The 10,294-nt window shown below is 53.9% G+C and overlaps 1 protein-coding gene and 1 pseudogene across 1 annotated transcript; both read right to left on the bottom strand.

The window, feature by feature from the left end:
- Positions 1–2,321: 2,321 nt before the first annotated feature.
- LOC126767152 (ribosome biogenesis protein NOP53-like) lies at positions 2,322–3,553 on the bottom strand (annotated as a pseudogene).
- Positions 3,554–6,242: 2,689 nt separating this feature from the next.
- LOC126767151 (fumarylpyruvate hydrolase-like) lies at positions 6,243–6,956 on the bottom strand. Its single transcript, XM_050484740.1, has one exon. The coding sequence runs from the start codon at positions 6,954–6,956 to the stop codon at positions 6,243–6,245; it is 714 nt and encodes a 237-aa protein (XP_050340697.1).
- Between the last annotated feature and the right edge of the window lie 3,338 nt (positions 6,957–10,294).

Here is a 10,294-nt window from a genome sequence, read left to right as displayed (position 1 = left end):
AGGAGGATGAGGCTCCGGCATCGGTGGCGTCATTAGCGTCAGCATCCCGAAGGAGACAGGCGATGATGCCGACAGTCGACAGCGTAACGACCGTCTGCATGCTGCTTGGCGGAGGAAAAGGCTTTGCGGTCTGCTCTCCTCCACCCCCTGCCGGCGTCGCGATAGCGGGCTAACCGGCGAGGAACGGCATCCAGCAGCGGGCCGAGGTGCCGCGCGCAGCCCATCTGCAAGAACAGCTTCTGCGTTCCTGCGTTCCCGCGAAGCATGTTGTGCGCGGTGGACAGGCAGTCCGACACCACCATGCCACCATCCACCCCGCCTTCTTCCTCCGCGAGCGCCAGTAGCGCCTCAAAGCCATTCTCAAAGGCGACAAGCGTCTGCAGATCCGCGTCGGTGGCAGTCATGGAGGAAATCAAAGAGAGTGCCTCGTTCCGCAAGAGCCCGCCCTCTTCCTTGTCGCTCAGTAAGTCCACGAGGGGCCCAACGCCGTGGCATTCGAGAAGCAAGCGGTGGACATCGGAGGGCTTGTGTTCCTCCAATCGCAAAAGAAGACGCACGCAATGGAAGCGTACCCAGAACGTCGATGTGAGCGAGGTCCACGCCGAGGCGTCTGGGGCGGCGGCTTGCTTCAGCACATCAAGGAAAAGTGGGACCTCGGGAACGAGCTCGTGCAGGAAGCTGTTCCGGATCTGCCGCTTCTCCTTTTCCGTCACGACGTAGACGCCGTCTTTGCGTCTTTTGTTTTGCTTGTTTGTCTTTCCAGGCTTTCCGCCGTCTCCGTTGGTGTCGTTGTCCACGTCGCTGTCGTCGGTCCCGTCGCTGTACTGCGGGTAGGACGCGGTATCCGTCAGGTTGGTCAGAATGTGCATGACCGAGGAGACAACGATGCCGTCGTCGCTGTGGGTGCGCAGGAGTTCGACGAGGTGTATCACCTCCGCGCGCTCGTGACGTAAGAGAAGTCGCCGCAGGACTCCTCGAGTTCGCGGAGCGCGTCTCGCAGGTCTTGGGCAACGGGGCAGGTCTGAATGCGGAGCAGGAGCGTTCGTGTGTCGGTGTGTGGCGCGTTTCGCTTCCGCTTGTGCAGTTCACCACCATTGACCTCCTTTTTCATTGTCTCACGTGGGTGGTGCGTGGAGACTAAGTTCGCGTCCGGCGCTTTGCCCACGAGCGAGTCATAGCTGCGAGAGACAATCACACGGCCGTCATCCAGCGACGACGTTGTCACAGGCACACCTCTCTCTCCCGTGGGTGAGGCGCTGTGTTGTTGTTGCTGTTGCTGTCTTTGCCTTTGGGGCTTGAGGAAGCAAGAGTCCCTTTGCCGTCGAACGTCAATGCTGCACCTGCCTCGTTCGCGTCAACCACTTCCTCAACGGTTTCGGGTCTACTTTTGGGGGGGAGGATGTACGACACCCTCGCCGAGAACTACCTTGAACAGAAAACTCATGATAGGCAAACAAAGACGCGATAGCCCGTGTCAAACAAAAGAAGGAGAACGGGAAAGAAACACAGTCAGCGGGAAGAGGGAGTGAAAAAAAAAAAAGTAGCAATACAGATGAGCCAAGAAAAAAATGAACACTGGATGTTACCGAGTGAAAAAATGAAACAACAACAAGAGTCACCAAAACAACAAACAAAAACTAGAGAAACAAACAAAAAAAAAAAAAAAAGAACGGCGCTGACAACAGTATTTCGGCTAACGTTGAAAGCTGCTTGCTTGACAGCACAAAAAAAAAAAAAGGAAAAAGCCAAGGAGAAGAACAATGTGGGTCTCTCGGCGTGGCGTCGCCAACGCTTCCGGGCGGGCGTGAAGAGCGTTCCGTCGCAAACAACGCCCCACCCGAAAGAGAACGGCGAAGACGGGCAAGAGACAGGAAAGCTGAACAACGCCACGTCAAAAAAAAAAAAACTCTGTTGTTCAGCCAGCAAAGTACCGCTAAGGGGTGACTGCGAGGAGACAGCATCGCAAGCTCCCATGTTCTTTTTGTTGTTGTTGTTGTTGTATTGCTCAGTCGCAGTGTAATTAGGGTAGAGGAGGGGAGGGAAAAGTTAAACGGTTGACCCGACCTGCACGGATGCGCTGACATAGAAGAGAGCGTGACGTGCAGCGTTTAGCAACTTATGGAAAAAAAAAACAGCAAAACAAGGGTCTTTTAAACGTAGCAAGGGAAGAGAAGAAAGCGAGGAGGAGGAGGAGGAAGTTACTTCACTGTGCTGATCTCACCGAGCAAAGAGTCCGTCCCGGGTTCACGCAACCTGTCCAACGCATGAACTGAACATCAAACACAGATGTACAGCAAAAAAAAAAAAACGCTGCCTCACAATCAAAAAGTCGTCTGGGGGAGAACACCAACGGTCTCCGTCTTCAGTCGACCTCGCCCTTCGGCTTCAGCACCTTGCGCTTGTTGTACGTATGGCGCATGCGGGCCGGGACTAAGTTGCGCTCTTCCAGAGACTTCATGCGTTCAAGTGCGGGGTGCACGGAGCCACCGGACATGTGTCGGAGCGAGCCGACCAGTTTGTCGCTCGGCGCTACGTCCTCGACGAGCGGGGTGAAGAAATGACGGCCGTAGTGCTTCACGGCGAGGTTCTCCTTCCGCGCAATTCGGCGCTCTTCGGCCTTGAGCATGCGCTTCTCGCTGGTGGCCTGGTGCTTCTCTAAGAGTTCGTCAAGCACTTCGGCCTCGCGCAGCGCCGTATCGCGATTTGGGTGCCGGCGGTGTTTCATCGCCCGTCTGGCCTCCCGCTCCCCGCCCTTCTTGCCTAGCTTCTTCTGCTTCCTCTCCTTCTTCTTTTTCTCGGACGACTCCTTCTTCTTCTGCTCTGCCGTCTTCTCCTTCGACACCTTCTTCAGCGGCACTTCCTTCACCTCTTCATCTTCCCACACTTTGTCACTCTTGAGACTACCGCCGGTCTTGCCGTCGCGGCCCACCGTCAGCATCCGTACCACCTTTGCGTCTTTTGCCTTCCGACGCTCAAGCTTGCGGACCACCTTGGCCAGCGCGCGCTGGTGGTCGTCGTCGGCCGGGTTGTAGCTCTGTCCCGCCAGGGCACCGCCACGGCGGCGCGGTTGTTGGGGCGGGTCGGGGCGCACGCACGGCGACGCGGGGCCTCTTTTTTCACGGGCAGCACGTCCGGCCGCACGGTCCATCCCTTTGCCACGGTGACCGGCTGCGGGCGGTTCACCGCCTTGGAACCCTTTTCCGCCGACCAGAGGTCCCTTTTTTTTAGCCATTGAATGATTTTGTGTTTCTTTTTTTGTTTGTTTGTTTTGCTTTCTCTTCTTTTGCTTTCGCGTGTGATGAGCTACAAGGAGAGTGTAAAGAGAAGAGAAGAGAGCAGATGAAGTACTTTTCTGTGAGTGCGTGCAGGTTAAAAATCACATCATCCATGTTCGTACGGTGACCGGGAGAATTTAAAGGAAACAGAACCGGCAATGGTAACTGTAAACACATCAAAATACCTCACTGCGAGTTTGACGTTCCGCAAAGCCCTTCCATTCGTTCATTTGTGGTTCACGCTCTTCCTGGTTTCTGGTAAACTGTCCTGTGTGCATGTGCAGATGTGTGTGTGTGTACTTATAGAGAATAGCATTAAACGTTTGGTGAGAAGGAAAGGGAAAAGAGATTATGTGCTTTAAAGCACTGCAAAAACAAACAAACAACGGAAGAGCAACGCAAAAAAAAGGGAAATGACAACCCCCCGTTGGCTCGTGGCGGAAAAAAGAGAGCTGAGAAGGTGAAAGGAAAAAGAAAGAAGATCGAGAGGAAAAGGAAACAATCGAAAAAAAAAAAAATGGCAAGTGTGTGAATCCACAATACTTCGAATCCGCTCCATCTCCACCTTCTGTCTTTTCCTTCGTCTCTGTTACAACTTGCGAATGCTGCGTTGCCGCTTCTTTGCTTCAAACAAAGACTTGTGTGCACGTCCCCGATTGAGGAAACTCTCCGCGTTTTTCGTCCACCGCTTCGTGACTTGGAATTGGTAGAAGTCGTCGAAGAACTTGTTGCGCTTCTTCTTGCGCCGCATCGGCTTGTCAGACTGGCCCTTTTCATCATCGCCGCCAAAGGTGCCGCGGAGTTCATCGCTGTCCACCCAGGTCTCGTCTTTGCTGTCCGTACCGCCGGAGAGCAGCCGTCGTTCGTAGTTCTCCTTCTCCTTCATCATCTTCACAACGTCCTTGACGTTCTTAGGTAAGACATAGCGGAAGCCGTCCTTGTCGCCACCTTGCCGATTCACCTGCTTCATCTTCCTGAGGTACGAGGCGGCAGCTTTGTTCAACTGTTTTTCGCGCTTGCCCACGTTCTTGAAGTATTCATGGGCACGCTTGAGGAGAGCGTCTTCGGAGACCGCCTCCGTTTGCTTCTTCTCCGCGTAGTCGTCGTAGAAGGCAACGTCGCGGGGGTAAAGGGAAGGATCCTGACGAACGTCGCCGCCGTTCACGCCGTTACTAGAAGAATAAGAGGCCCCACCGCTGCCACGAATCGTGCGCGCTAACAACAGTTGCTCCAAGTCCTCGGGATTCTGCATGACAGCGGCGTGGGCCACACCGCTGTCGTCGTTTCCCTCCTCTTCGCAGCCTTCCCGTCGACGGCACGATGCGACCGGCGAGAGTTCGCGCCGGCGATGGCCTCTTTCTTCGAAGCGACTTCGGCAAGGAGCTTCTTTCGTTTCTTCATTTCATTCTTCTTCTCCTTGACAAGCTCGCGGGCCTTTGCCTTCACTAGCGTCTCACGCCCTGTTGGCGCATTCGCCACAACGGTCTTGGGTCTGCGCTCCTTCACCTTTTTTTTCGTTGCCGTCGCCGTCGCAGAAGAAGACTTCTTTACATTTCCACTTTTCTTTCCGGCATTCGCGGAGGCCTGGAGGGTTTCGCGCTTCGCTTTTTAGCCGCCTTCAGCTTTGCCTTCTCAAGTTTGTCCGCCGCTTGAGGGTTCTCCCTGCGGAGCTCCTTCAGCTTCTTCTTTTCCGAGAACTTTTGCCTCTTCTCATATGCCTTGTTCCGCGTCACCTCTGGCAGAAGGTCCGACGGCTGAACTTTTTCATTCTGCGCGTCCAAAGACCTCTCTTTCTCTTTTTTTTCTCTCTTTCTTGTTTTGAAAAAAAAAAAGAGAGAAGAGAAGATGCCTATCTACCTAGGAAAGAAGAATGAAAAAAGAAGAGTGTGTGAGTCTCACAACACAGTGGAATGTCTAATGACCCAAAAATCAAGAAACGCAAACGAAAAGTGGTGAAGTCGCGGAGATATGAGAGAGAGAGAAAAAGGGAAAAGAACGAGTTCATCTGTCGACTTTTCCAACTTGAGAAAACAGAGGTGCCTAATCCGGAAGGGAGGGGAACTGACATCCATCTTCGCCAAAACGGCACAATTGTGTGTGTGTGTGTGTGTGTGTGTGTGTACTTTTGCCCCTTTGGATCGTACAAAAGCAGTCCCCTCCAAAGAAGTTCTCACGTCGGTCCAGCGCCGCAAAGAGACTTTCATGTCTCTTTATTGTGTCTGTGATTGGCGTCGACGTTCCTTTTCTTCTTTCACGTCCATTTTTTGTTTTTTTTTCAAGTTTCGTTAGTACGCGATCTGCGGAATTGTGATTCTTTCAAAAAAAAAAAAAGAAAAGAAAAAAAAGGGTGGATACTTCATCACTTGTTCTTTTGTGTGTTTGGGTGTGTGTGTATTGTTGTTGTTGTTTTGAAAAGAAATCTCTCCTCGTGAACGAAGCCGCTTGCTGTGAAAGACAAAGTGGCCTCCAAGGAGGAAGGGCAAAAAACAAGAACAGGAACAGGGACAGGAACAAGACGGGGGGAAGGGGGAATGATTAGCCGAAAAAAAAAAAGCGTCGACAATGAAATCAATCCCAAAGGAGAAGAAACAAGCAGAAACGTGTGGGGTGGGTGGGTGGAAGAGAAAAAAAAAGGAAAACGCAGAGCAGTGCGTGTCGCGCTTCCACACCTTCCCTTTCGCATCTACCTTCTCCTCGAAACAACGAGAGAGAGAGAAGCGAGGCCTCACTGCTCCTCCTTTGCCCGTCTGGAAGCCAAAATCGTTTTGTAAAGAGAAAAGCAAAAAAAAAAAAAGAAATAAAGAAAGCAAGGCGCCAATGACAAAACAGAGGAAAAGGAAAGGGAAGCTGAATTGAGAGTGACTCTCTCCTCCCCTTTCTTTTTTTTCCCCTCACTCTCTCTTCCCGCCGCCTCTCTTGTGCGCCTTTCCCCCTCCCCCCCCCTTGTCAAGCGCTCCGTCCTTCGTCTTACACGACCTTCACCACGATCTCGCCGATGCCCTCAATGCCAGCGGTCATGACGTCTCCACGTCGAACAGGTCCGACGCCCGCCGGAGTGCCGGTGAAGATCAGGTCACCCGCGTGCAGCGTCACATACTCTTTGGACAAGATGGCGATGACCTCCGCGGGAGTGTTCACCATGCAATCCATGTTCCCCTTCTGGCGCTCGCTGCCGTTGACGGAGAGGTAGATGTTGCCGCACTTGAGTTCAAGGGAGACGCGGCTGTCCTCTCCCGCCGCCGTCACAGCAGCGCCGACACCGGCGCCACTCCCATTCATTGAGTCCGCTTCCATGGCGGCCCGACTCGCAGACACCGGCGCGGAGACCTCCGAGACAAACAGCTGTGGGTGACTCGCCTGCAAGTCGTGTGCGAGGATCAAAGGTGAAAGAACTGCGCAGCCGTCGCCGCCTTTCGCAATGTCCCACGGCTTCCCGTTCTCCTTTGCGATCGCCTGCAAGTCTCGGCGCGTCATGTCCAGGCCAATGCCATAGCCGTAGATGACGTCGTTCGCCGCCTCCACGGAGAGGTTGTAGTACGCCAGCGGGTCTTCTTCCCCGTCTCCGTCCTGGCTGACAACGGAAGCAGCGGCGGCAGCGTTGTTGTTGCCACTGTGGTGAGGATGGCCTACCGCAGCAGCAGCCGGCAAAGAATGTTGGCGGGGGCCGAGGGCAACCACCATTTCCACCTCGTGTTGGTAGCTCTCCGTGACGGACGGGTACGGGATGCACAACTCCGCGTTGGCCGTAGCGGGGAACTCCTTCACGCCGTGTGCGCCGACGGTCACGGTTACAAGCGCATCCGTTGGCTTCGTGAAAAAAAAATGGGTTGTTCTTGCTCGTGTGGCCGCCCATTTCTCGTGCGTGGCTCTCGTAGTTTTGTCCGATGCAATAGATGCGGCGGACAGGGTAGTAGAGGTGCTTGTGTGCGGTGTTCACGACAGGACCACCATCTGTTTCCAGCACAAATGGAAACGACATGCTCGCGTCGGGCTAGAATCGCAACGGGGTACTTCTTTCTTGAACACCGCGGGTGTACGTGTGTGTGTGTGTGTGTGTGTTGTGCGTGTGATTGTTTCCTTCCCGGTAACTATGAAAAAACGGCAAAGTAAAGTGAATGTGTTTCTGTTCTTTAAAAATTTGGTGCTTTTTCTCTGAACCGTGTACGGTAAGGCAACTGACGTATCGCGCGAAATGAAGAACAAAACGTGCGAGAGCAGAAATGATTCAAAAAATAAGAAAAATTGGAAAGAGCAAAACAAAAGCGAAGTAAAAGGCAAAAAAAAAAAGCTAAAGGCGGGTGTGGAAATCGCTCAGGGAAGTAGAGCGCACGTATACACACACATGCCACCATAAAAGGGGGAAAAAAATGTAAGAAAGAGAGGAAGAGAAAGAAAGGTGTGTAGAGAGCAAGGAATACGAATGCGGGGAGAAAAAAGAAAGGGGGCCGTGCAGCCCGTAACGGACGATCGTATGCCTCTCTGTGCGTCAGAGGAAACCCTTTCCCCGACACGCATTCTCACACACAGTGAAAGGAGATAAAATAATGCATCCATCTTTCGCTGATAATGACTGCAATTTTCACCACTCCGAATGAATCCCACCATCCAAAAAAAATGGCAAAGAAAAAAAAAAAGAGTGTCTGTGTCACCCTTCTTTTTTGTTTTTAATTCCCTCGTGTGTTGCTTCGACTCTGGCTACTCACTCACGTGAAGGTGTCGATTTGTGACAGAGAGCGGGGAAGAGGAAAAGGGAGGAAGGGGAAAGAGAAAAAACATAAGATGGAGAAAAGGGGGGAGGGGGAGAAAATCTGGAACGGCATTCCTTTTGAGGAAATACAATTGGCAAACTGCTTTACTTGTTTACCTCACGAGAAAAATAGAGTGAGTAAACACAGCATGGATCAACAACGGCAAAAAAAAAAGAGAAACAAAAAGAGTTATCGCACACAAGCACACAGAGGGGAAAGGAGAAAGGCAAAAAAAGAAGGGAGGAGAAATCTCTCTTCACAAACGTTGCATACGCACATCCTCCACTGTTGTTGCTGCTGCTGTTACACGCGCGATGGCAGCGATACCTCATCGTCTTCTTCTCTCTTTCAAAAAAAAAAAAGGAAAAAAAAAAAGCGGCAACAAAGTCAAGGGGGGAAAAAAGTAAAACTGGAGAAGAAGGGAATCGCTTGTGTGTGTGTTTGTTTTTTGAGACGAAAACAAAGCTGTAGAAAGCTGAAAAGTGTCACCTCGAATATGATGAAAAAAAAAAGGAGATGCAAGAGAAAAGGAAGAAAAGGGAAGGGAGAGGGGAAATGTGGCCACGTCCTTTGCATCGGCGTACCGACACGACGTCTCCTCACAGATCCTCTGCGCCGTCAATGAGCGGAAAGAGCCATTTTCTGTTCAGCAACAGCATCTCCCGCTCCTGTCGAGAGAGCGTCGCGCCGTTGCCGCCACCACCTCCGCGGTGGGCCAAACTTGCCGCCCCGCCATCCACGCTCATTGACAGCCACTGCGGCTCCGTGTCGTTCTCCTTCTCCTCCTTTCCGCCGCGGGCGGCAACGGCAGTGCCCTCCTGGGGAGAAGATTTAACTGCGATGTGAGCGCTGGAGCCGACTCTGGGCAGCACGGCGGCGTTCGCCAAAGAAGTCGCGGCATCGTGGACGCCGTTCTTCTCCCCGTGGCCGTTTTCCATTCGACGTGTGGACCCGTTCTCCGGTGTGTCCTGTGTTTCACCAGCGTCGTTGTCGTGGCGCCCGTCGTCTGTGCTGCGGAGTCCCCAGGCGCTGCGGAAGCCGCCCGCCGTGTACGTGCCTGCCACCGCCGTCGGCAGGGCCATCGGTGCTTTGGATGCAGAAGACGAGGGCTGCCGGACGCCACGGCGATGTCCGGGCTCGCCACGTCCTCTCTGCCTCCACCACCGCTGTAGTTGTGCCCGGCGCCACCGTCAAAGCCACTGAATTCTCGCTGCGTTGGCAGACGCTCAACCGTCGACGTAAGCGCCGTGGGCATGCAGTAGGACAAAGAGACAAGCTGCACTTCTTCCTCCTCCATCGCAACGCCACTTTCGATGCCGGCACGGCCGACTCTTCCCCTTCTTCCTTTGCTCCTTGTTGGTGGACGGCGGCAACGCGATTGGTTGCGTCAACGAGGAAGACGGCGTGCCATTCTGTGTGGACACCAAGAGTAGTGGCGTGTCAGCCGTGGTCACCGTGCCGGTCGTCCCGTGACTCACGACGCTCGAGTTGCCACTGAAGACGACAACGGGCGTCTGACGCTGTCGTTCGGCACCGTAGACGCGGGAAGAGGAGCCATTTTCCTCAACGTAAAAGGCCAAGTCGTCGTCCAGTGCCCTAGTTTCGGGGAACAGCACCCCCTCCCCAATCGCGATCGCGTTGCTCGTCTCCGCCACCGCACTCTCGTTTGCCGCAACCTCCGCAGGCGACGCGGCGGCTGGAAAATCTGAGGAGTTTGTGTGTGGCTGGGAGGACGTCGCCGGACTATAGGCGATGCCTTTATGAGTGCGTGGTGCTGCGGTAGTGTTTGCTCCCCGGCGACGCTGAAGCCGTCATGCTCCAACCCGTCAGAAATCCATTCGCCGCCCGCGAGGAAGTCGCCTCAAGCGCGTGTTCGTTGGTGAAAGCACCACCGCCACCAACGTCGGCAGAGTCGACTCCGCCTGGCAGCTCCGCACCTGTCGACACGGAAGGCTCAGTTATCATACTCTCGCATCGGGCGTTGCGGTACGGGTAATCAACTTCCCTCTTTTCCTTCAGCGGCAGCGGCTCCACACTCCGCCTCGGCTCGCAATTGTCGTCCACCTCCGCCACGACGGGAGGTGAGGAACGGGCGCTCTTGCCGTTCCGGCTGCGCTTGAGGGTGTTGCTGTCCTGGAAATTGCAGGTGCGCGGAGGCGGTGTTAGGGGTGGTTGACGAGGACGTTGCGGGGGAAGGCGCCAAGACGGGCTGATATGGCTCAAAGTAGTTGGTCGACCGTTTCTTTTTGATACTACGACTTTTCGGTACGC

The sequence above is a fragment of the Bactrocera neohumeralis genome, unplaced genomic scaffold (assembly GCF_024586455.1).
Source record: "Bactrocera neohumeralis isolate Rockhampton unplaced genomic scaffold, APGP_CSIRO_Bneo_wtdbg2-racon-allhic-juicebox.fasta_v2 ctg4367, whole genome shotgun sequence".
Taxonomy (NCBI): Eukaryota; Metazoa; Arthropoda; class Insecta; order Diptera; family Tephritidae; genus Bactrocera; species Bactrocera neohumeralis.
The sequence above is the reverse complement of the archived record's forward strand: the minus strand, read 5'-3'. Positions and strand labels throughout refer to the sequence as shown.